Here is a 27,676-nt window from a genome sequence, read left to right on the forward strand (position 1 = left end):
CACGGCGAAAACAAAAATTACGAGCAAGTTTATCGACATGGGACTCATGCTAGCGCAAAGGGAGATTACCTAGCACTGGAAATCCAGGGAGGGCCCATCGGTCCGGAGGTGGACGAATGAGCTTTTGAAGTGGTCCAGATGTGAGAGTGTGATCAGAATGTGACAGGCTACGAGAACTGGTAACGAGAGGACCCTGGAAATGGCGAGGGCATGGGAAATGATTGTGCAGGCTCTGAGTGACTATCTGGCAGTGGACGAAGAGGAGCAACAACTGGAGAGTGAGAATCCATGAGGCTAGGCAGACTGAATGCCTAACCCCGATAAGCAGCGATCCACTACGGAGGGACTAGGGATACTACCCACACCAGCAGCAGTCGGGAGGGGAGGGTGGTAGGGGAGTTTCTGGGACACCGCAATAGTGACAGGACGGACGTCTGAGATGGGAATACTGCTCGACCTTCGTGGGAGAGGGATTTCGGGAAGCGCACGTGGGTTGAGGCTGAATGGCGGTCGCTAGGCGCTGATGGATGGTTGTCATTGTGGGGCGTCAGCGCAGACTTGGTGGTGCGGGCGCTGTGGGCCCGGACGTCGCCCATACGATAGGGCTGATTGACACTGCGGAGGGGGGGGGAGGGAGTTTGGGGGGTGAAAAGCAGATACATAAACTGTGTTGTTGGCCTGAAACACCTTGGAAGCATACGGTGACCATCTGATGGACCCTATTAAAGCGCCGCCCGGCCTCCGGGATGTGGGCTGAATGGCTGTGTCCTACATTAATGATGTACAGAGTTATACAATGCAGGTATATGACGGTCAACGGAACTAGATGTTTTGTTTTTAATTCTGCAATAAAACCATATTTAAAAAAAAAAAAAAATTAGTCATGAATTTCAGCTGTGATTGAGCCTAAACGTGTTACTCTAACCTCTGATGCGTGATACTTGGCAGAAGTGCTCCCTGCTTCTGTCTGTATCAGTGATACAGTAAATATCTGATTAGTTATGATGTAGTAAGTGTTCCATGTGCATGTGTAGCCACCGGGGATGAACAGTAACTTAACAATGTAGGTGGGCTGTGTATTACATTTGGTGTACTTTTGGCAGAGTAATTCAAAATCGATCTTATTGGGGCAGGAGCGGAAAACTACCAGAAAGTTTGCAAGAAACTGGAAAGGTTGATTTGAAAGGTGGAAATGGAAAAGAGGTAAGAGAAGATTAAAGAGGGAAATACGGTAAGTGCTAGCAAGAGTAGACGTATCCAAAAACTGGGAAAATGAAGAGAAGCAGGAATGTACACCTTTTTTTGGGCAGGCATAACAATCCTAACAAGACTTTAAATTTTGACCTATGGTTTCCAAGGTTGACTGGCCACTGACTCTCTCATTTCATCCTAGTCTCCAAGCACATAAGGATTTCACGTAACCTGCAGGGTTCTTCAACCCAACTTCAATGGATTTCTTTTTTGATTCGATCCCATTTCCAAGAAGTTCTGTCTGTTAGTAACCTTTTGGTTCTATGGTTCTATTTGGGTCAATTTCTCTTTGTAGGTGCACTTACCAACATTTCTAAGCAGGTTACAATTTGTACATGCAAGTAGGTGAATTATGCCATGAAATAATAAATCATCTAATTTCTTAAGGTCAAAATCTGCTAAGAGATTACTTTTTAATTGGAAAATCTGCTAACAGGAGGATCATTACTATTTTTGTGCCTCTTACCTTTTCCAGTTTTAGGTCAGGAATTGTACTGTATTTGTGTTTGGTACAATTAGAGTAGTGCTTAGATGCTAGGCTAGCACCTAGTAGATAGGGTAGCTAGAAATAGTGCAGTATTATTTACTTTCACCAGACTACGAGTGATGACTTAGTGCGAGTGAGGTATGTATGAGTTAACTGTATCATTAAGAAGTCTTGGCATGATTCTGCAGCGAAGCAAGAAGCTAGGCTGAGAGGTGCCTGCTACAGAAAGCTAACATTCTTTAGATAAGATGTTTCTTCGGTGCAGTAGAAACTGACACTGGTTATAAACAAGCATTCATGTTGTAAGCTGTGAAACCTGAAAGTGTGAGCATGTAGGTGCATGATCACGTGCTGTTTTGAGTATAATTTGGGGAACAAAGTATAGACAGTGTGCAACAAATAAAAGTACTTGCATGGACATGATGGGCAACGAACGGCCTAGATGATTCTTGAGCAAAAATATTCTGGAATGGACAGTTGCCAGTGCTTTGCATATATGAGTCTGCACTGAGTACATGTGGGTGAGACTCAGCGTTGACCTGAGGCCACAGTGCGATGTCACATAATTACCCTTTCTGAGGGTGCGTAGTAGGGCAAAGCTGGCCTTATCTCCGTCGAATAAGACGGTCAAGAGTCAAGACTTTGAAACACTAGACTAAAATCATGTATGGGGTTATATTAGATATAGATGCCTTCCAAATATGTGTCTGCTTATTGCTATTAATTGGCTTTCATTATAATAAAATGCATGCTAAAACGTCTACCCCGGATTTGGTGTAATTTCTAAAGTTGAGTGAATAAGGTTACTTCACTGCTCCCCGGACTTGCTGTCTGGGTTTTGGGGTTCCTACTGTTCCTGCCAATAAAGATCAACGTCTACGTAAAAGACACATGCCTGACACATTCAGGCTTCCTGACATGTATAATCTTTGTAACAGAAATACCGTCCATCCCTCATCCAAGACAGGAATTGCAAAGTGATTCCTAATATTTGCTAGTGAGATTGCATATTGGATGGCCATGGAGAACACTCCTGTGTGCTGGTTAGTGTTCATAGTTAAAGAAGGAACCTGGTCACTGAGGAAACATCATGCCTGGTCAAATGGGCACGCTTCTCAATGTCTGTGGGAATCCTCCTTTTGTGGCCAGTAAATTAGCTTTTTCTCAAGATGCGCAAAAATGATGACAGAAGGCTAGAAGATCTAAAAACAAATGAAAAGTACTGCTCCATAGTAAAAGATCCTAATTATGGTTTTATTTTAACATGGCCTTCTCAAAGGACTTTCCAAATGTTTATACTGGGCCCTGTCCACCAGGTTTTGCTGAACTAGAAAAGGGTTTTATTGCTTAGTTAAAGGATCTGTTTTGTTTTCTTTCAGTCGTTGAGGTGTAGGTCACAGTAATAGTAAGAAAGCTCTTGGTATCAACAGTTCCTCCAAATGAAGGGTCATTTATTGACTCCAATCTTCCCAAAGCTGGCAACCAAAATCCATAATTTGCTCTGCTACCACACTTGAATGGTTGTATTTTTCTCTTCTTCTCACTATTGTTTAGCGTAACAAACCTGATGAATGCATTACAAACGACCTCTCCTTTTCTTGTAGCTATCCAAAGATCGTGTCCAGCTCAAAAGAGATGGCACTCCTTACCAGTAAAAAATAAATGTGCTCAGTGTCTTGAGGGACTCTTTCTCTATTCAAAAGATTCTGAAAGCTAGCCTAAAATGGTTTAAAATGTTACCAACATGTCTATGTATGTTTTCTTGTGTACTCCAGAACAGTGCTGGAGCGATCCGTCATAGTACATAGTCTTTCTTCACATGTGGCATTTGAGTAAAGGCATTCAGTGGTGGCAGAAGTGTCTGGGCTCAGGAAATCAATGAAGCTACTATGTATGAGTCAGGTGAGGAAAAGCTTCAGGGAAGCCAAGAGCTGATGAAGCTATATGATGAGAATGAAAAACAGACTCAGTAACAGGTGGGTACCAGGAGGTTGCTTTGAAGCCCATTTGTCCAACATATTAAGAAGATACATGGTGTGGGCCATACAGGGTAATGTAGAAGGTGTCTGAAGTTAACTACTTGGACGACATCCTGGCAGTGGCAGGAGGTTGATGAAGAGAGAGTGAATCATTCAGTGACCTGTTGCACATGGATTTATGGAAGAGGTATCATTTGCCCCAAAAGTGACTCCTGAGTAGCAGAGAGTGTAAAGAGGTATTGGGATAATTTTGCCATCCTTTTTTGCTAACTTCAGTGTTTCCCAGGAGATTAATGTCCCTCCATAGTTTTTCATTTGTGATCCTAAACATTATGTGATTTAACAATGATGAATTGTACAAATAGGCAACAAAAGAATTTGGTGTAAGATGAGCAGAAAATAAACATATGCATTAATTATTGACAGATAATGTCCAAATTCTCCCTACAGAGGCCTCTACAGTGATCTGTACATGATCTAGATGTTCATAACTTTTTATAGGAATGTGATAAAGGTTATTTGACCAGTCTCAGCTGGGTTGATCATCCTGCAAGGCTTTGCATCCTTCTGGCTGTCCTTTTGTAGAGCGGGATGGCTGTGCTTTTCCCCCAAGACAGAGGACATATTTATTTTAGGGCTGAACTGTTTAAATATGCTTCTACTACTAGGACCCACATATCCAGTAGCTGATGAAAGATTCCTGAAGGAAGCATATTAGACCCTGGGGCATTCTTTTCTGAGACCAGACTTTCCTGGTCTGATAACCTACTGTCTTATGAAATTCGACTTCACGAACCATCAAGCCAGTGGGCCTGGGAACATCAATAGATGGTACTGAAATATTCATATTTATGAGAAATAGTTGTGACATAAAAAATGTAATATGCAAAAATGGTAATATAGCAAAACACAATAGCACCATACTGCTGGTGGAAAAAAGCTATATTTCTGATTTAGATATTTTAGTAGAAACATCATTATTGAGATTACTGGGATAGAAATGACACAAAGTTAAAGGAGAATATCTAGAAATGTAAACATGGGCGAAAGTTACGAAACATGGGGAAAAGATGGAATGCAATAGTACAGACAGGGGAGAAACAGATGTAGAGCAAGTCACTGCCCCTACTGTGGCTTAGTATGACTACTACACCAAATATCTCTACTTGCTGTGTATGAACCTCTACATAATTATAACATCTGTCTATTAGTATGAGAGGGACATAAGTATCAGGCATTTGTAAAATGGCCCAAGTTGAAAGGCAGTATTATAATAGTCAAGATAAAGACTGATGCAGAGGAAAGGATGAGCAGCAAGTGGAGTTGAAAAGTCTATATGGGTGCACAGGAGAAGGATGCTGTTAATGTGTAGTAAACAGATATGATGGCAGATGATTATAGTGAAGGGGATTGGATCAAGTCAAAGGGAAGTTACAGCCGGTGAGTGGAGTAAGCTCATAGATGGAATGCTTACCTTGGGCCAACTTGCAGGTAAGTTGCTTGACATGTGGGTGAAGAAGCTTGGTTTACCTCTGTGGTACTTTCAATGAATGGCAGGTAATGACCCATAGCATATGGAATCGGCATGAGGTGGCTGCCTCTTGCAAACTCTAGGTTTAAAGTCAGCTAACATGAGTTAATATGAACTGGACTGGTTGGGAAAAAACACGCAAATATATTTATTTAGAATGAAAAACAAAACAAGCTGGGACCATTTGTGCTTTAATAAAAAAAAAAATCTTGTTAGTAATCTGTGCCTATCTATAGCACTCGCGATTTTATATTAAATGTGCCACACATTTGTTAATACATTTCCCAAAAATCACAATCAAGAATAAAAACACATCCTCATGCCACGTGAGAGATTTACAAAACTCTCCTAAGCATGTGTAGGCCTCCCATGACGCACCTCGGAGACCGGTGTGAATAGGAATTGGGGATCTAACAGTATGCCAAGGGGGTGTTAGCCTGTAGAAACCCCAGCGAGGCAGTCACTGAGGTGGGATTTTGTCTGGTACAACTTAGGATACTCCACGAGTTTACTTCACCAGGACGCAGTTACACAAAATGGGTGGAAGTGTAAGTGAAAAAAGTCTTAGGGGGTGCGATATGGCTGGAACCCTCCTCCATACCCCGTGTTTGTGCCTACATCCTAATATCATGTGGGGTGGCGTACAGAGTAAACTTAGAGAAATTACGGGGTAGGGGACCTTATTCAACAAGTGGTGGCCCTGGGCATATGTGGAGACATAGCCAAACTGTGCGGAAGCGCATAACTCCCGACTCTCTCTGAACATATACTATGGATTAGTGCATGCAAGCCTATGAGGCAGTATACAAAGCCCGGAGCAGTCCCCAAAATGTAATTAAGATATGGGTCCATGCCTTAAATGTAGGTAGAAGGGAAAGGAGACCTGGGAGGAGGTATGGGTGACAGTCTGTTTGTGACCTTCAATGGTACAATGCATCACTATGTATATATCATTACAAATATTCTGTGGCATGTTCATGCCTGTGCACTGAGATTACCAATTTGAGTTCTTTGTGTACTTGAATATCTTAATTTCAGTAAAATTAATCTTTAAAAAAAAAAAAAGAAGAAAAATACTCTGTGTGAATATAGCACACTAGAACCCTGGAAACGATCACACTTAACTAGGATTTTTCTTTCTCCCAGTATGAATTGTGGATCTTACAGGAAAACAATCTATTTGCATAAAGTGTGACGACTGTGCTCGTTAACGCATATTGAAAGCTGAGCAATTTTGCTTTAAGTTTCCTTCCGCACGCACCCTAGTTTCGCCCACATCTCCAAAGAAACTGTTTTAATTACACTCCTTTGATCCTGGTGTCTTCTTCAATATCAGTGGTGCCTTACACCAGTTACAAGTATTTTTGAGAAGGAGCTACATTGTCTAGTAGCTTACCTGTAATAAGACACTACTCACGTTTGACGTATGGCATGTCACTTAGACACACAGGAATTGACACAGAAATATAGGAAACCTCCTTTTTGGCATCACTAGTGACTTGTCTTAAAGTATCAGATGACAAGAGGAAAGTCGTAGTGCAGGTGGCTGGGAGCACTTTTTATTTCTCTTTCTTATTGTAGGAAAATGTTTAATCCAGCCTAGTTATTTTCTCTTTCTTTCTTTTAATATATTTTGCTTATTTTGTCACATCACAGTCTTCTTTTATAAGCAGTTTTTCTGTATTTTGATAAATGTTGATCCACTGTATTTACTGTTCTCTGTTCTCTATGGTACTTCATAAAAGGCTGTGTTCCAAAAGTGTTAATTAAAACGTCGGTTTAAGTAGATGCAAACCTAGATATTATCAGCCTTAAGTATAGGCCAATGGCTGGACTAACCCCATTGCTTAAAGGTATTTGATGCAGTGGGGGCCAGCTCAGCTCATCAAGAATGTGCGTGGTGCCGGCGTTACACCTTTAGTGCCGCCTGACTTTAAGATGGCGGGAGCAACACCCCAGCGAGTAGATCCCTTATGAAGTAGCACGAGAGGTGCCAGTTGATGGGGAGGTTTTAAACAGGAGTCCCCGAGGTCCATAAAGCAAGCAATGTGGGAGTCTGATGTGAGGACAATCCAGAGCTGCAATGTGTGCCTGACCCTAAAATGGCCGTCACTGGGGGGACATTTGCCCAAGGGAAGCTACGACCTTCTCACGCTAAAGAAGCCCGAAGGTGCACAACAAGGTCTCCAGCCAGAAAGCACTACAAAACATAGACATCGGCTGAGACACTCCAAGGGGCTCCTTATTATCAGCGCTCTATACTGGGGGCATTGTGAGACCTGCTTATTCAAAGTATAGGTCAGGCCCTGGCTTGCCCGACTCTAAAATAGCGCCCCGATCAAATCTACAACTGTCGCTATGGGGGGGCTATGGAGGACTAAAGTCTGATGGGGATCAGGTCTCTAGGCACAACTCCTCTTCAGCTTTACCCCGCTAGGAGGTTTGAAGGCAAGAAAGATGGGTTGTCCTACAATCTGCCGACCTTGGACTTTGTCCCTTCCACATCTCCTCTCACCACTTTTGCCCTGGGGGACAACTGGAGAACCTATCGGATGGCGCTTCCCAGTAACACCAGGACGGGTGACTGTCGATGGAACTTTGACGATACCCCCTGGGCGGATACAATACCTGTTTGTACTTACCTCGGAGCCCAAGCAACCTTGGCCGATGCCCGGTGGAACTGTCATATGCAGCTATAGAGGAGTTTTGGCTCTGGTTCACCCTCTCGGCCGACACCTACGCAGCCGGACATCTGACATTGTTTTCCTTCACGACCCTTTGTGTTTCCTTCCCTCCCCCGCATCTCATGTTTTTGTTTTCTCCTATGTCCTTACTTGAAACCTGTAATTGATGTAATTATGTAACTTGTAACGCTCTGATCTTCATGTAAAGCGCTCTGATACCTCCAGGTCTAGCCAGCGCTATATAAAACTTCGCAAATAAAATAAATAAATAAAATAAAATAAATAAAGAGAGTGTATTTGAGTGACAATGATTATATCCTTAGAAAGGCAGACAAAAGAGTCCTACCTTTGTGCATCATGTTTGGTTGGCATTTGCTTTTCTCACTGTGGACTACTCTCTGCTCTTACATCACGTTACAGTGTCCTGGTTTAGGTCTTTGTGGAAGAACAAGCAAAGAAGGAGTTTACTCTTTTGCCTTAGCTTGGAGATTATTCTGGGGCCCTTCAGAGACCGTTCCTCTGGTTATCTCTCCTCTCTAAATAACTTTAAGGGACTACTTGTTTTCCTTCTCTGGACCAAGTGACTCTGCTTTCATTAGAAGGTTTGCAAATCGCAGAATTATCTGCACACTACTACATCACAAGTCAGGTTTGAAACAGTATTTGACACTTCCTCAATAGCTCTCTCTTTCGGGCTAACTAACACCTTTCTTTGTTTGGTATTCTACAAACCTGCAAAGTAAAAGCAAAGTATGTATATGTTCTCTGGCATGTGGGTCGGGGAATTAATTCCCTAGTAAGGCTAGTGGTCCAGGAGGCTTTCTGCAGATGTATGCTTTTAAAAAATGTATCTTTATTGGCATCTGAAATACCGAGGAAGAAACCAGGCCAGAGTTAATTAAATGTATGTTTTCCAATGATGTACATGTAGGAGAGTATGGCAGTAGTATCTCTAGAAGGTATTGAATACATACCATACATTGAAACTGATCCGTTGCCTTTTTTTAAAAAAAACATTTGATTTCGAGTTTTTGTCCAACAGGTTACACAGCCTACAACAACACAGTCTTCAGAAACACGGATACTTTACTATATATACAACCAGCATAAACCTTTGGCAGTGACAAAACTGAGTAGCAAATCGATGGCGTAATCAATCAATCAATCAATCAGGATTTGTATTGTGCTGCTAATCACCAGATAGGATATCCAGGCTCTTGCAGGTCCAGGAGACTCATTCAAACAGCCAGGTCTTGAGGGCCCTTCGGAATTTCGGAAGAGAGGTGATGTTTCGAAGCCGAATGGTGAGGCAGTTCCAGGTCTTTGCTGCAATCTAGGAGAAGGAGCATCCTCTAACTATGCTTCAATGGATGCAGGGCATGTGGGTAAGTGATAGGGAGTCAAAGCATAAGCTTCTCGATTGTAGGTGGAAGTTCAGGCAGTGGTTGATGTATTTATTAGTTTATTTGATATTTATTTGTTTATGAAGCGCCCGAATCACCCCCCAAAGGATATCTCCACACTATGGACATACTGCATCCGGCCAGAGAAGGATACAGGTTAAAACAGTATAGTTTTGAGGAGCCTTCTGAACTGTAGGTAATCTGGGCATTGCCATAGATGGATGGGCAGTTGGTTCCAGTAGAAGGGGGTTAGGTGGAAGAAAGCTTTACCACCTAGACGCGATTTTTTTCAACGTAAAACAAGGAGTAGAGACTCAGTCCCTGAACGTAGGGGCCTGGATGGCAGATATTTAGTGATTTTTTCTTGGACCTTTGCCATTCAGGGATTTATGTACAATGCAGCAAATCTTGAATCTGATCCGCTTACGCACTGGAAGCCAGTGCAGTTGGTGTAGGAGAGGGAGGGAGGCAGTTCGGGGGGGAGCATTCAAGACCAGGCTAGCCACGGTATTTTCGACTACTTGTAATCTGTTCAGTGATGATTCGTTAGCTAAAATCAGCAGGGCATTGCACTAGTCCAGGCGGCTCAATACCAATGCCTGGATGAGTGCTTTCCAAATGGTAAGTGGATGGAAGGGAAATACCTTACATAGGAGGCTTAGCATGTGGAAGCAGGATCCGGAGATAGTTGCAGCATGCTCTTTCAGTATCAGTTTCTGGTCCAGACGTATGCCCAAGTTTTTGACCACAGTCTTGGGAGCCGGAGCAGCACCCAACACTTCTGGCCCCCAGCTCGGAGATCACATCATAGGGGCATCTCCAAACAGCATGATCTCAGTTTTCCCTGCGTTGAGCTGGAGGAAACTGTTCCTCATTCAACTTGCGCTTGCCATCATGCCATCCGAGAAGGGAGACTGAGCGTTGGGAGTGTGTTTGTCCAAGGAAAATAGGAGCAGAGTCTCATCAGCATTAGGGATTGGTACAAAACCTAATTCCAATAGTAAGCCTGCTAAGGGAGCAACATAAATGTTGAATAGGGTGGGACTGAGACAGGATCCCTGGGGTACTCCCTTAGTCAGTCCCGTGGTCTTTGAATGGAAAGGGCCTAGATTGATAGTCTGAGTTCGATGAGAAAGAAAACTCGACATCCATTGTAAGACTAGCCCATGTATTGCAATTTCTTTGAGTCTCCTGAGCAGAGTCTGAATACAGACCGCATTGAAGGCAGCCGACAAATCGAGCAGTACAAGAAGTACTGCTTTTCCGTTGTCCAGGGACTGTCTAATATTGTCGGTGACAGCAATCTGAGCTGACTCACTACTGCACCTGGGGCTAAAACCAGACTGAGATGGATCAAGGCGGTTTGAGGCTTCAACATAGTTAGACAGATGTTTGGTGATATGTTTTTCCAACATCTTGCTCAGGAGTCCTTGGTTGTGTTGAGCCGTGTGTGTGTGGGTCAGCAGCTTGAATTGGCATCTCTTATGTACGGGAAGCCAGTGGAGTTGCCTGAGGTGGGGTGTGATGTGTGAACATTGAAGAGGTCAAGGAAGAGTCTGGCTGTAGTGTTCACCATGGTCTGAACACTCTGTAGGTGGTGTGAGGTACGTCTCATGTGCAGGGGTAGCCAATTGAAAATCTTACATAGCAAGGCAGAGTGAAGATTCAGGCGGAGATGACAGTGTCAATCTTTGATTTCATCGTGAGCTTATCAATGATGATTCCGAGGTTTCTGGCATGGTCGGTGGGTATGGTTTGGGTCCCAGTTTGGGGGCCACCAAGGGTTGTTCCAGGCGTTGCTGTTGTTGCCGAAGATCTTGTCTGTGTTTAGCTTCAGGCCGGTGTTCTTCGTTCAAGTTGGCGATGCTTCTCATACATCTGTGAAAGTTTGTCCTGGAGGTTGTAGGGTCATCACTGAGGGAGATGATGAGTTGGGTGTCGTCAGAGTAGGATATGATTTTGAGGCCGTGAGATCTGATGATGTTGGCCTGGTGGGGTCATGTATATGTTGAAGAGAGTAGGGCTGAGGGATAAGCCCTGAGGGTACACCGCAGACGATATCCTTGATTTCGGAGGTGAAAGGTTTTAGGCGGACCCTCTGTGTCATTCAGGTGAGAAAGGAGGGTATCCATCTGAGCACGTCCCCTTGGATGCCGATGTGGTGGAGTCTTTTGATCAGCGTGAGGTGGGAAACCGTGTCAAAGGCTGCCGAAAGGTCAAGTAGGATCAGGGCTGCTGTTTGTCCTGGGTCGAGGAGCATTCAGATGTTGTAAGTGACTGTGATCAGGGCGGTCTCGGTGCTGTGATTGCAGGGAAAACCTGATTGGGAGGAGTCAAGTAGCTTGTACTGTTCCAGCTGTGTTGAGAGTTGGCTGTTAATAGCCTTTCCCAGTACTTTGGCTGGGAATGGGAGCAAGGAGATAGACTAGTAGTTTTTGAGTACGCTGGGGTCAGCAGAGGGTTTTTAAATAGCGGCCCGACTTCGGTGTGTTTCCAGGTGTCAGGAAATTTTGCAGTGGTGATTGAGGTGTTGACCAGGGTGGTGAGTACTTGGCCGGTCCTTAGATTTCCGAGGTTGAAGATATGGGGTGGGCAAGGATCAGTGGGAGCTCCAGAGTGGATGCATTTCATGATGGAGGTGGTATCCTCAGTGGAGAGCTGGTTCTAGGTGGTCAGTCAGTGGTTTGTTTCATTTGTTATGAGGGTACATTGATCTAGGAAGTCTGTGGGTGTAGTTCGGGATAAAAATTTCTTTTTATGGTTGTGATTTTGTCATGGAAGAATTTGTCAAGGCTGTCAAAGAGTTCTTGTGAGGGTGTGATGTTGATTTCGCTGACAGCTGGGTTGGAGAACTCTTTAAACAATGTTGAAATGTTGCTTGCTGTTGTTGGCACTGTTTTTTGTTGCCCTTAGCAGCCGGCGGTAGCGGTTGATGGAGGAGGTCTTGAAGGCTGCCTTGTTGGGGTGGCCTTGCTGGTGAGCCATCTCCTCTCCAGCTGTTTGCTGGCACTTTTCCCTGTACTGAGTTCTAGGGTGTACTAGCTGGCTTCTTTGGTGGATCTTTTGTGATTGTTGTTCTTGATAGGGGTGAAGTTGCCGGCGCAGTTGGTTATCCAGTTGTTGAAGTTCTTATTTCCCTGTTTCTGGTTGGGGGTGGCGGCCTGGTTGAAAGTGTTGAGGGCATTCGTACAGTGGGTCTCTAAAACTTTGCTCCAGCTGTGATAGGTGTGCTGGCCATTTTGGGGGTGGCAGTGCGGGGGCTGGAGATGCTGAATTGGATGATGGAGTGGGCAGTCTATGTGAGTTCTGTGATGTGGCTGTATTTCATGTTGTTGCTGGAGGTGAAGATGGGGTCTAGCATGTGTCCTGCATGCGCATGGGGTCGCAGACGATTTTGGTCAGTCTGAGGCTGCTCATATTGGTGAGGGGTTGGGTTGGGGTGTTGTCATTGGGGTCGTCGAGGTGGAAGTTGAGATCAACGAGGAGGATGTAGTCCTTGGATTCCAGGGCTAGCGGTGCAGTGTTGAAAATGTCACGTTTGATGTAGGACACTAGCGCACAAGGTGCTGGGTTGACGCGAGTTCAAACTTATATATTTAGGTGTATTAAAAACTTCGTCATGGCCCTAATGGGGCACGCTGCAGATATAAAACTAAAGACCAATAATACACTTTGTCATGATGGGTTTAGCTGCCTAGACAAACTCAATCCGAGTGGGTTAGCTAGAACCTAATTATCTTTAAACATAATGCAAGTCAAACCTATATTGGCTCTGCGGACAATACAGTTAGAAAAAGAGCTTTCTAAACATAATCAAAAGAAAACAAATATATTTAATAATTAACAAGGTCACAGGGGACAAAGGGCATGATGGATTAAACATGATTTTACCTCTACAATTGCACTATTACCAAGCAACCGGACCAGGTAATTAACCACATAGATAAAGCTGGTTAAATTTAATCTGTAACTTAATAAAGCTTTGAGTTATGGTGGTAACAAAACATATTTGTGTTCAGCCAACCATTTCAATAATCGTCAATTACTGAAAACGACGATTACTAAGAATTACAGTCAAAGTCACGGCACACCGGTTAAGTCATGTATTGACCATTTCTTAAATGGTAAGCCCTTTGCCTACGAACATATATTTCTAGGCCGATAAGGGCAACTACATTAGAGAAGTTTATCTAATTGTGCATTATTTTTTCAAGGTGATGATTTTAAATGAATTTTAAAAAATATTCATCGGTGGCTCCAACGAACACAAATTCAAAAGATATGTTATCAACCGAAAGGTATGCCACAAAAGCTTTTTACTCATAGAAGAATAGTTCAGGCTTTTTGTGTCAGATAACAAGATTCTGAATACAATTTGGTTGTATTTTAGTTTTTAGATCCTTTAGACAACGATATTACGGATGAGGATTCCCCTTCCGTGTTTAACTGAGTGACTTTAAAAGCCTCCTTATAGAAATATCTTAATTAGGTATGTAACAGTAATATTTATTAACTCTGTTATTCGTCTTCGATCATGTGTTGTACAATTCATACTATCATTTGGTTATTTCAATCTGTTCAGTGCAATGCATAATAGTTGATCATTTGTTTTGATGAGACTACTAATAAATTGTTAAGTTTGCTGATAGATACAATTTAATATAAACAAATATTTATTTTTGATCCGCTGTTAATAAAATGTTTTTTGTTATTTAGACCATTTTATAAGAAAACTCACTGTTTTGTTAGTTTTCTTGTGAAGTACACTGACATTGTAGTACTTTGTATATGAGATGTTTTAAAGTTTATATGTAATTATTTCGCCATGCACATCAACTTTCTCTTACCACGAATATGAGAAGTTTTTTAAAACCTATTTATAAGTTTTTTATCTAAACTGAATAAATTTGTCTAAATTGAATACATTTGTTTTTTAATATATCAGCTTTATATTGCCTTATGTTCTATATTGGAAACTCACTGCATGTTGTAGTCATTGCAAATACTTTGGCTTAGTGCATCACACAGTGATTCACACGTTTATGTTTGTTTTTTGCTCATGGACTTTTCGTGTTTTTTGTTTTGCCAATGGACATCTTGAAGCCAAGTGGTCGGCACAGGAGTGTGGGCTCTCCCTTTTGGAGGCTGAGGTGACTTGCCCGGAACAGACCTTAACCGAGACAGAAGGATGGGGTGGGAGCTGACAGCTCGAGCTGTTGAGAGATGAAATAAAACACATTGCTCAAATCAGCAAAACTAATGTGGAGGTCCTCCTCGGCCCGTATTTATTGCTGGGGGGATTAAAATGTCAAGCTACTACACTGGTTAGCTTTGCAGCCCCTCGCAAGTCATATAGTTCTGGAGATTCTGGACGAGCAAGGTTTCGCCCCGCGCGCCTCCGTCCTTTGCCCAAGCTTTTGCTGAATACTACTCCCGGCTCTACTCCATCGACCAATCCAGGGTGTTGGCTCCCACGTCGATGTGACTAGACATTAGCCTACTTCCCTCTGACAGAGTCAGAAACGGCTCAGTTAGACCTGCCCATCACAAAGGAAGGGTATTTCCATGGTCGCAACTGGGAAGACATCCAGGACATATGGGTTTTTATTGGAATACTATGCAGCATACTGAGAAGCCTTGATACCCCCCTCCACGATCTATATAGCGAAGTGGTAGAAAAGGGAGCCTTCCCGCCAGTAAAAGACATGCCAACAGTTGTCATACTTATAACACAGCCCCCATTGGCCTCCTCTTCAGACTACCTCCCAATTTCCATATTAAACACTGAAGTCAAAACTATGCGATGATTCTTGCTGCAACCATAAATCGGTCTTCAATAGTCTCATCCATACAGATCAATAAGGCTTGATGATGCTCTGCAGTACGAGGCACTGCTTATGGCACCTCCACTTGGCACCGGCCCACCACCAACTTCTCACCTCCTTTCTAGCCCTTCTTTTGATCGACTTCGAAAAAGGCTTTAACACGGTCGACTGGAGATACCTAGAGGAGGTGCTAAGAGCGGTAGGCATGGGGCAACACTTCTGTAATCTAGTGGGGTGCTATACTCCAATCCTCTGCAATGATGCTCATCAATGGAGCCCTCTCAGAAATCTTCCCTATCCGAAGAGGGATAGGACAGGGCTGTCCCCTGTCAATCCTCCTCTTCCACTTAACGATAGAATCATTAGCCTGTCACATCCAAGCAGACACACAGATACAGGGATAGCAGTGGTGGGGCGCTTACGAAGATCGCATTATTCGCGGATGATGTTCTACTTTTCCTTGCAGACTCTGCCCGCTCAGGCCCCAGATGCCTCCAAATCCTCCGCTCCTTTGAAGTGGCCTCAGGACTGCGCCTGAATCCCACCAAATCAACCCTGGTGCTTCTCTACATATCAAGGGAATGCATAGACTGGCAGATAGCCATCCCCATAAGATGCTTTTCCTTTAAATGCCTGGGCATTTGGGTCACGCGGCTCCCTGAACTCGCATGGACCTTAACATCCGTCCACTAGTCAAGAAAACAAAAGATGACCTTTGCAAGTGGCATTCCCTTTCATTCAACCCTATCAAGAGAATTGCCTTACTTAAGATGATGGTCATCCCCTGGTTCCTGTATATAATTCAGAATATCCCACTGCACCTCCCTCGTGGATGGTTCGGGAACTAGACAGCATGGCCACAGCATTCCTCTGGGGTAGCTCAAGACCATGGATGGCCCTCACCCATTGTCAAAAGTCCCATATGTCGGAGGCATGGGCATGACCAACCTCTTCTTATACTACTTAGCAACTCCTAGTGGTACATGACTGGTTCACCGGCGGTTGGTCTGACCTGGCCTACCGGGTGGAACTTGGATTCTCCCAGATCCAAGCGATGCTTTATGGAGTCCCAATCCCCCACACACTTCCAGCGGTGACTCGAGCAGTCTTGATCACCTAACGTTCAGTGATATGACACACACAATGGGAGAATACACTTACACTGCAGACACCCCTGTGGCATGGGACCTGATTGGGATATCACAACTTGGGGACATGTAAAGGGGCAACCACCTATGCTCCTTCCAAGACCTGCAGAACTTATACTCATTGCACTCCTCTTAATTCTATAAATACTTGCAACTCCAACATGCTCTCACCCCCCATTAACCAGTAGGCACTGCGGGCCCGATTCACAGAACTAACTTAAGACAAAATCCTAAACTTACTACTTTTGATATTCACAGAATGCACAACCTACTTTTGGTATTCACAGAATGCACTTACTACTTTTGGTATTCACAGAATGGATGTACGACTACTAACTTTACGTCTGCACTCGGGCCGGAAATTCCGGCCCGGAGGCAGGGCTTCCGGCTTGGAGGCGGAGCTTCCGGACCAGAGGTTGAGCTTCTGGCCCGGAGGTGGAGCTTCCGGCCCAGAGGTGGAGCTTTTAGCCATGGCTAAATCGCCACCTCCGAGCCGCAAGCTCCGCCTCCGGGCCGCAAGCTCCGCCTCTGGACTGCAAGCGCTGCCTCCAAGCCAGAAGCCCCGCCTCTGGGCCTGAAGCTCCGCCTCCAGGCCGGAATTCCCGGTCTGAGTGCGGACGTAAAGTTAGTAGTCTTAAATCCATTTTGTGAATACCAATAGTAGTAAGTGCATGCTGTGAATACCAAAAGTAGTAAGTGCATTCTGGGAATACCAAAAGTAGTAAGTTTAGGATTTTGTCTTAAGTTAATTCTGTGAAATCGGGCCCGCATTCCCAGAATTTTCCTTGAAGCCCAAATCCTGATGGGCAATCTTGGGAAGGGAGGAGTAGCTAAGATTTACCGTTCACTGGTTTACAACTCCCCGCCCTCCCTGGACCCCTTAGATGTCGATGAGAAACATGGTTGGGCCCTTTGGAGGACGAAGAATGGAGAAACGCCCAGATGACTCCCCGTGTGAACACCATTTCTGCCAGACTCTGACTGATCCAATTGTATTACCTTCATTGCGCATACCTCACCCCTGCCCGCCTACACCAAGCAGGGTTCTTGGCCACCCTTGTTTGTCCGCGAAGCAAAACGGAACCTACAGACTTTTACCACATGGTCTGGGCCTGCACCCACCTCACCCCATACTAGTCGAAATTAGAGTCCGAGCTGAGCACCCTTTTGGGCTGCGAGATCCCGCTTAGACCACTAACCCTACTCCTGGGAGTCATGGACGGCCTAGATAGGTCCCGGATGGACAAGACCTTGCTAGGGACAGCTATTATGGGAGCCAAGCGTGATAGACCTTACCACCTCCGCCCCCCCAGCATAGTTAAATGGCGCAGAGGGGTCGACTGGTGCGCTGCACAAGAAAAACCTATCTATGAGGCAAGAGGCTGTCCCGCCAAGCATGAGGCAAATGGTACGGTTTGTTACTATAGTATGCAAGAGATGATGTTAAAAGATGGGCTGGATTTAATCATGATAAGTAGCACATTTACACTGAGGCAAAGTCACCATGATCTATGCTAATACTTCATGTTCTAAATGTGAGAACTGTTCGTGCTGCTGTTTATTTGTCATGAAAACCAATACATTTGTTTATTAAAAAAAATTGCCTTCCAGCATTTACAATGGCTCCAATTAATTTGTAAACATGCCTTGCATGCTCTAGCCACGTTCATTAGTCTACATTAATGTAAACATTGTTGTGGACCTACAGATATACATTGTGTGCCCTAGCAAAGGATTTACATTAATCATTCTCATACATGTTTCTCATAGTGCTATACCACCCTTTCTTCCATTGGGTCATTTTAATTGGGCTGTGTGTATTGTATTAGCTTGCAAGATATTTGTTTTCTTTAATTTCTTTCACCCTACCCTTTTAATGAAGATTACAAGTTATAACAAATGACTAATGCCCACATGCATCATTGAGAATTGCATTCGCAAACGGTGCGAATCGCAATTTTCGGCCGTTTGAGAATGCAATTCTCAAATTTGGGATGCATCATGCTTTTCGCAATTTTAGGAATCGCAACCATGTTGCAATTTCTAAAATTGCGATTGCATTTAAGAAATCGCAATTTGAGATTTCTTAAATGCAATGCATGAACATTTTTAATTTGCGAATTCGCAAATAGGAAGGGGTAAATTAGCATGAAGTTGACCTTCATGCTAATTTGCGAAAACTTTCAAAAATGCACAAAAATGCATTTTTGAAAGTTTCATGTTACACACACACGTCCTTGGGACATGTGTGTGTGAAACTTGCACTTAAAGTTACATTTCACGGGTGTGGGGGGGTTCTTTGGACCCCCCTCTGCACCCTTGAAAAGGCATTCACAAATTGCGATTTGCAAAATTCTAATCGCAAATTTGTGAATGCCTTCCCATTCATTCCTATGGGCCTCTTGGGCCATAGGAATCAATGGGAAGGGATTCCTTAATTGCGATTCGCAAATTGTGAATCGCAATTAAGGAGTTTTTAGAAATTGCAAATAAAAATGCGATTTTTTGATGCATAGCAATTTGCGATTTCTTAATTGCGATTCCTTAATTTTCGCAATTAAGAAATCGCAAATGCTAACTTTGATGCATGTGGCCGCAAGAATCTGGTTGGAAGGGACAGTGATATGTAAAAGTGCAGATAAATGCTACGATGATAGGTTATGTGAAATTGTAGTTTTAGAACTGCCTGTATTGCCTGTGGATCTTTAAATATTTTTTGCATAAAAATGTTAATGAAAAATGTACACTTTTGCCACCATTTTTTCAAAATGATCTTTGAGCGGGCAAACCTGAAACCCTCTAGGGGAGGGTCATGCATCCTTACCATGCCGTGAAAGTACTGGCATACACTTATGAGTGTGCTTTCAAATTTATGTAGAAATTTGACTGTAAATTGTACTGTTGGGGCCAAATTATTCAGTACTTTTCTTGCAAGATAACCTCCTAGCCCAGTCCACCCACAACAAATGTGGGCTTCCATGATTATTGCAAATCAGGACCAGAATTATGCCCCACCCCTTTCAAAGATCGCCTACCACAAATGAGATTATCAAACTTTGAGGCCAATTCATAGGTAGGGACAGATACATTCAGGAAAATTCTCCTTAGGGGAAATTACTTTTGGCAAACATATGACGTCAAAGTCATTTGTCAGATGTTGGAGTGCACAGCGTTCATTAATACATGGTTAACAAAAGTGCAGTTTCTTAGGTGAGATTCCAAATACCGTGAGGAAAGGTAATGATGTAAATATAATAGTATGCAACTGTGCAAGTAGCATGGTGGTCTATTCAATTTCTTTCCCGAAGATCTACCATCTAAGTGCAGCTCTTTAGACCTACAAAGTATCCAGGCATTTCCCACAACCCGAAGCTAAAGAGTGAGAGGCAGCGGCTTGTGAGCCTAGAAAAGTGATGCCACTAAAGCAGTGTGCTAATAGTTGCAGTTTCTGCCACTCCTGTTTGGTTCAAGTCTTGTCAAGCTGATAGTCCATTTAGGTACATGAGAGTCGCCTTATCTTTGTGAAACTTTCTTTATGGTACTTTAAGGTTTTTTTAAGTCTCAAAGTTGATTCTTCTGCATTAGGCCAAAGTGTTAACATAGTAGTGCAGTGTAAATTCTCCCACCCCCTCATTCAGTCAGTTCATACATGGCTACACAGATGTTTAGTTTTGGTAAGGTTAGAAGTATTCTCCTTAGTTTTTGATTTTCCAGCAAGACAAACTTCCATCTTTTATTACATATTCAAGATGGTGTTGACCTCTGAAAAGGATAGAGTGAAAGGGGTATGCTATCTACAATGAAGGTCTTTTGTTGTTTCATTACATTTCAGAGGGTGTTTGGCTGCTTCATTCACAATCAAGCATTACGTATACACTTCTAGAAAAGGGTTGTACTGTCAGTGCTTCTCCTACCTGCCTCTGCAGTTCTGCCAGGTTGTAGGGCAGGGCCCCTTCCTCAAGCGGGGCTATTCTCTCAATATCAGTAAGTGTCAAACGCCTTTATGAAAAAAGAAAACAGCAAAAGAATTTGTTAACAATTTGATAAAGGTTGTCCTTGTTGAAAAGAAAATAATGTGTTAAAAAAGGGACATTGATTTCAGAAGTCAAAAAAAGACAATTATTTTATAAGTTAAAAAACAGACCAATCTTTTTTTAAATCGTGCAATACGCATCAGAACCATTATGGATTTAAAAATGTTTGAGCCCTCAAATATGTTGGATAGCAAAAGGAGAGAAGTAAAACATAATAGAAGGATAACATTTAAGTGACCAGAAACGATCAATAATATGAGCTCACAAGCGATCCTGGACAGTCAATGAGCAACACACTGAATAGACAAAATGAACCCAGAAAAAGGTCCATGTGGGAAAGGGAATGAGATCAGCGATCTACCAACAAATACACATAAACTCCCCAAAACAGGCTACAAATAAAGACACCTTTAAATCAAGTAAAATGCAGCAGAACAGTTTAATACTTTGAAACTATCAACGAAGCAAAAACTTCTGAAAAGTAATATCAAGTCAACGCTTAGAAGCAGAGGTGTTTCCAATTAAAAGTAAAGAAAATTCAGATCATGGAGGAATAGTCGAGTTTTCTTTTAAGGCCAGCTAGAGAGAGCCTGAACTCAGTCTTACTAACATGAACAAAACGGATGCAGATGCTCTAGGTGGAGGAGAAAATGTACAATTTATTAAACAACATACCAGCCTGCTACCATTGGGTCACCATGAAAAAGTCCTTGTTATTCCCAGCTTACATTGCACACCTTCCCCTGCTGGTCTGGAGAATCCTTTGGCTACAGACAGTAAATTGTATGAAAATAAATTACTGAGTGAGCATGACTACCCAATGCTTTGCATTGCCCAAGAAGAAAACTGCATTCCCTTTAAAGAAAAGCTGCTTTTGTAGGATACCTCACTACCACCAACCAATAGCAGAGCATCCTAGGTGGTCCAACCACATAGCTGCATGTCTCACTCTATGAAACTGTGGCTACCATTATCTGATGCTACCCATTGTCACCCTACCTCTCCACTCTGGGGTAAGGGGGCCAATCAAAGAGCCTGCCCTCTCTCCTATAAAAACATAAGCTTCAATTCCCTTAAGAACAAAATGACAGTGTCCCCGGGGCTTCCCAGTAGCCACTGTAATGAAAATAGTGAGCAGTCTTGTTCCCTTTAACAATGAGGAGTAAACCTCTTGGTTCCTCTAGTCATTTAAAAAAACCAATTGAAGTGTCTAGGAATTTATTAGAATTATTACACCAAAAGCAATTTCTCGGTCACTCTCCTGATATATACTCTTAGATCTAATCTTAACACAAACTTTTATCATTATGAAAAGCACAGACCTATTGTGAAATGGCAGGATGGCACCACGCCTGCAGATGACACATGAGGAGTATGCGTCTTATGAATCACCATGCATCTCCTGACTGCCTAAGAGGCTATACCACAGGAGAATACATCTGCTGGGTTGGCCGATGCCAGAGCAATCAAGGCACAAACTGGGGGTGATGCTCCGAGTGCCAACACAGGCCCTGAGACAAAGCTCGGAGACGATGCCTGAAACCCAAGCCTTAGCGTGTATTGGGACAGGCTCTGGGACACCAACCATAAATGATAGTATCCACTGTAGAGGTTTTGTGCATTTATATTATTTGTGCATCATTAACAATGAGCGTAATATGGTTCTATATTCGAAGTTATATGGGTGCTCTTATATGATGTATTTGCCTTTGAAATGATTTTGCAATGACCAATTAAAGTGCTTTTTCTTGGCTTATGCAAACTAGGCCTCAGCTAGAAATCAACGCAATCTTGCTCAAAATTGATGTCTCAACCTGCGCATTCACTGTTTATTATTTTTGCTGCACATATTCGGACAAGTCATGCTTGTTTATTTCTGAAAGACGCTGTTCTCAAAGAACTCTCTTTAGCATGGGCTCAGTAGGCCTTCAACCTTCAAGGTTTCTTGTGCCTGCTTGATGTATTGCATTCAGTCGCAACAGCTAAGTGTTGTCTTGCAACTAGTTTGTTCTGCCATTTCCGGAGGACAATAGCTTACAGGGGGGCTGAATCAATATTCATGTAGTGGGATAGTGTTTAGGTAGTAAGGCAGTATGGTGCTCTAATTTTCAATGTTCTAATTTGCTGAAATTGTATTCTTGGCATTCACCATGATGAATCTGCAGTTTTCATTCTGCTTTATAACAAGATTTCCTATATAAACCTTCGAATTTGGGAGTGAGCCATGAGACCATTCCGAAGCTACTAGGGATGCTGTCCGATTTCCTGATGATTTTATGCTCATTTTGACTTAGAATAGTCTTGATTTTGCCCATAAATCTGTATTGGCAATTGCTGAGTTCCTTCATGGCAACAACTTTATATGTTTGTGTCCGACCTGGCCCTCTCCGAAGGGTCACTACTAAACCTTTTGCCTTAACCCTTCTGTTTTCTGAACCCGCTTTTGTTGGCCTGTAGGACTCTGTGCACTTCAGCACTGCTAAGCAGTCCTAAAGTGCTTATGCTCTCTCCTTGAAATCTGGTGAAATTGGCTTACACCCAATCGGCACATTTCATTTACTTGTAAGACCCTAGTAAAGTTGTACTACAGGTACCCAGGGCGGGTAAATTAAATGCTACTAGTGGGCCTGCTATTAAACAAAACAAGAGCCAATACTGGAGTATCAATTCATAAACTGATCAATTTCAAAGAAAGCTGCTTTGATTAAAGCAAAAACAACCTATTTTACTTTTACCACATACAGGTTTATTCTGTTTTATTAAACGTACTTTTTTCTTTTTAGGCACACTATTCGTCGTGCATGGAAAATACAAAATACAAAATACAATAGGTTTTATATACAGAATATACAAACAGATGAATACACAATTTCAAACACACTTGGCCATACATTCACACACAGAGCATTCACAACAGCTGTAAATAAGAAAACAAGAAAACAATGCGTCCGAGCATCGGTCGTTCAATCAGTGGAAAATGTTTCTTTTCATATTTATGCGATCTATTATAGTTGTAATTGTCACAAGATGTCTTATGAACCCAAATAAATGCAACAACTGTTCCAAAGTAAAAATGGTGACCAGATGCGGGACAGAAAACTGGTTGACGCGTTTCAAACCCCTTTCAATTTTGTGGGGGTTCTCCTCAGGACCGGATTGGTTCTGAAACAATAAGAAAGGCTGGCTTAAGAACGTTTGTTCAGGGCATAAATGAGTAAAAGAGAAGAAAGGGGGATCAACTCCCTGTGTCCAACAGAAGCTCCCTACCTTAATCCAATGGTCAAAAGAACACAATCAATGGCGGGCAGGTGAGTATCCGAAGTGGAAATGTATTTCCCAATAGATGTGATCACCATATGTCTGGGTGAGAGTTGGAGCCTGTGCATGTTTTTGTCCTAACCCTTTGATGCCTGCAGCCTGTTTCTGCATCACATGACTAGGTGTAGTTGGCAGTTGGCCATTGTGCATTCCTCCCAGACAGCAATACAATTGAGGGTCTGGGTGTCAGTAGGATGGGCCATCCTTGCTGAGTGCAGGGGGGTGGAGCTGTCAACTACCACACTTCAAAGGCACTGGACAAGCTCACGCACAAAATCTTTACACTAGTTTATTGTGCCCCCAGAAAGACTAAACCAGGGCAAAGAGGCAGGAAATTCCAGAAGGTTCTGGTGAACCAAACCCTTTGCACTACAGCTACCACTAACAAAGCAAGATCTGTACTTCACGCTACAGCATCCACAGCCCTGGGTCACAACCAATGCAAATCTCCAACAATGACCATCGGCAATGCCCGATCAGATTTTCATGCCACAGCGACAACAGTCTGTGATGTGCAGCCTGCTCTTCCTGCTACTTTGAAGACCATCAGCAACGCTCTCCCTGCTCCTCACGACCTCCTCCACTGCAAATGTATTTATTTACTTTTTATTTAGAAAGTTTTCTATAGCGCGAACCTGACCAGCGAGGGTATTAGAGCGCTTTACAGTTTATACATCAAGAAGGGTACAAGCATTCAAAACAGAACCAACAAAGCAAAAAATTCACAGTCATGTAAACCCCGGCTTGCTCATGACCCTGGGAACTGGGCCACAAATCAGCGACTATGACCTCAATATCGAATGGAATAACCAGTCTGAGGCAGAAATGTCTTCATCAGGAGCCCTTTGACTTCTTTTTTGAAGAAAACAGTGGATGTGTTCACCCTGAATTCTGGGGGGAAGGGAGTTCCAAATCTACAGTGCCATACCTGAGAAGGCTCAATTGTAGGTTTTCCTTTTCTTGAATTTTTGTGGTTTGAGCAAAAGGGTGGTGGTGCTTTTGGAGGCTCTCGAACCACATGAGAGCTCCAGTTTCTGTGCGAGGTACAGCAGGGTATTGAAGCGGATGGCTTTGTGTGCTATGCATGCCATTATTAACTGTATCTGAGTTTCATATGGAATCCAGTTCAGGGAAAGCAAGTCTGGAGAAATATGGTTGTATTTTTTAGCACCAGTTATGAGCCTAGCAGCAGAGTTGATGGCAACCCTAAAAGAGCAGTCTTCACTCTAGGCAGGCCACAAAGGGTTGCGCGGCCATAGTCCAGTGTTGAGATCACTAAGGCTTGCACTGCAACCTTTAGGTCATGCGCAGGGAGATACGGTTTGAGTTTCCTTATATTGCTGTCTAACATAATACCCAGAGAGGTTGCCGAATCAACAAGGTGAGGTCTACAGTTAAGAGCAGTAAGCTGATTCAAACATTGTTCCATGACCGGAGATTGCTTGTGTGGTGCAATTAAGAGGAATTCTATTTTGAGAGCATATAGCTTCAAATGGTTTGTGTCAGCCAGCTTTGTGTTTCCAGTACGACTGAGTTGAGGGACTAGATTTCCTCAGGGGAGGCGATCTTCAAGTATAGTTGGGTATCATCCGTGTACATGTGATAGTGAATGCTGGATGATTTCAGAATTTCTGTCAGAGGCTCCATGTACAGGTTGAAGAGTGTGGGTGAGAGAGTTGAACCCTGAGGAACCCCTAGAGTGACCGGTGCAAGATGAGACAGGGATTGGTTCACCTTGAAGCTTTGGGATCTGTTATGGAGGAATGAGGAGAACCAGTTGAGTACAGGCCCAGACAGCCCATCCTGTGTTCCTTGAGGTCAATTAGGTTATTGTGTTTGACAGTATCAAATGCTGACAAAAGGTCAAGAAGGATCAGTAGGCAAGATTCATTTTGATCCAACATTCTTAGCGCATCAGACAATGTGAGTTAAACGCAGATTCTGCACTATGGCCTGGACGGAAACCAGATTGGCATTGGTCCAGGAGTTGGAAAAGATCGATGTGGTTACAGAGTTGGCTGAGCACACATTTCTCCAGGAGCTTTGCCAAGGTGGGGATGTTAGAGATTGGGCAAAAGTTATTAAGGCCCGTGGGATCAGCAGATGGTTTCTTTAGAATGGGGGTAACTTGACCCGATTTTAGGCAATTCGGAATATCACCTTGCTGAAGTAATGCATTGACGATCTTAGTCCAAAGTGTGAGTAAGGAGGTTCTAACTTCCAAGAAGAGGTTCGATGGAAGGGGGTCGTTGCAGTGATTAGAAGGCTTCAGAGTCATCAGCCTTTTGCGTATAGTGCTTTCATCCAAGGTTTGGAAAAGACTCCATGATGCGTTGTTTTTGGGGAGGTAGTGGGGAGGTAGGGCTGCGCAGGGACAGTGACATCCAACCATGGGGGGAGAGGGGTGTTCAGTCCACTGATAGACAGGTGATAAAGGGCAGAGCGTAGATCAGCTTTGATCTTAGTAGTCTTATCCATGAATAAATCAGCAAATTCTTCGCAGTTCGGCAGAATCCCTCGACCCAGTGCCGAGAGATTAGGATGACTGTTAGCTTGGGACTTGATGAGTTTGAACAGCTTTTTTGGACAGTTTTTTGCTTGCGCTAGTTGATTTCTGAAGAAGGTGGCCTTGGAGCATCTGATGCGTTTGTTGTAGATGCTTCTTGGGGATCTCAGATGGTAGAGATGTTCAAGGGAGGGATAGGATTGCCACCGTTTTTCAGCAAGTCTTAAATTCCTTTTTTGGTATTAAGACTAACATTGAACCAAGGTTTGGAGAGTTTAGAGGACAGTCTTTTAAGCTGTAGTGGTGCAACTGAGTCTAATACGTTAATCATGGGAGGGGCAAGATGTTATCGCAGACATCAGTCAGATCATGCGAGTTGATGTTCCGTAGACAGCTTTTCAATTGTTTTGGGTTCTTAGGCTGGGCACTACTAGCTCTTACCGACACCAGGATGAGGAAGGTGATGCAATAATGGTCTGTCAAGTTACACAGGAGGATCGAATCCAGAAGGATGGCGTTGGGCTTACCAATGACAAGATCTAAGGTAGCTCCTTTGATATGAGTAGGGATGTCACAGAGTTGGATTAGGTTGAGGTCTAGTAGGAAGGATTTAGGGCTATTGACCACCACATCGTTCACATCGTTCCAGTGAAGGTTGAAATCTCCCAGGAACATCTGAGTGCCATAGAAATCTGCATTAGCCGTGATAATGTCCATGATAGGTTCTGTGAAGGGAAGGTTGTCGCTAGGCGGGTGGTAGAACGTGTGCAGTTTGCATAGGTGATTGTTGCTACCGGCAATTTTAGTGCATATGTATTCACAAGACAGCAGGAGGTCAGATTGTAGTACTGTCACTGTTATATTGCTATGATGTAAACAGGCGATGCCTCCACCTTGTCCGCATGCTCTGTCCAACCTAATGATATTGTAATTGGGAGGCACTAAAATGTCCAAGATGGGAGCAACTGAGTCACTTAGCCAGCTTTCAGTTAGCATTACAAGGTCAAGGTCCTGTGCAAGGATGAGTTCGGCAATGTCCGCAGCATGTTTAACTGCCGATCTATAGTTTAGGAGCATGCATTTGATTCTTGTGTTGTTGTCAGTTGGTGCAGGTAGTGTGGTGGTGACTCTTGTGAGGTTGTTCTCATTTAATGTTCTGGTGTTTAGCCTAGGTTCTCTGTAGGGATCAGTGGGGATGGATTTAATTTGTTGCAAGTTTGTTATGGTGGAGGAATGTGCAGGATCATATAAAAGTAAGAGAAAATGAATAACCCTATCAGACAGGGAGACCCTACATCTGGAGGGCTGAGAAGGGTCGTTAGGATGAGGAGCAGGAGCAGGAGCCCAACTATGGGGTGTGTGGGTGATGTAGGACGGTGACCAATGAATTGAGGGGGGGATGGGAGCCAGGTACACCCTTTAGATGGGAGCGAGCGAGGATAGTGATTGGTGGAGCTGTTTGTCTGGAGGTAGCTGACAGTTCTGCAGTGATATGTAATAGGCTACGTAC

The 27,676-nt window shown here is 43.4% G+C and overlaps 1 protein-coding gene across 1 annotated transcript in view; it reads right to left on the reverse strand.

Moving 5' to 3' along the window:
* SLC25A12 (solute carrier family 25 member 12) overlaps positions 1–27,676 on the reverse strand; it is a 486,415-nt gene that overhangs the window by 190,981 nt on the left and 267,758 nt on the right. The window contains exon 9 of the mRNA XM_086956111.1: positions 20,223–20,307. Coding sequence (XP_086812237.1) covers positions 20,223–20,307 — 85 coding nt within the window. The remainder of the gene's footprint in view (positions 1–20,222; positions 20,308–27,676) is intronic.

This window comes from Lissotriton vulgaris, chromosome 2_1 (assembly GCF_964263255.1).
Source record: "Lissotriton vulgaris chromosome 2_1, aLisVul1.2, whole genome shotgun sequence".
Lineage (NCBI taxonomy): Eukaryota > Metazoa > Chordata > Amphibia > Caudata > Salamandridae > Lissotriton > Lissotriton vulgaris.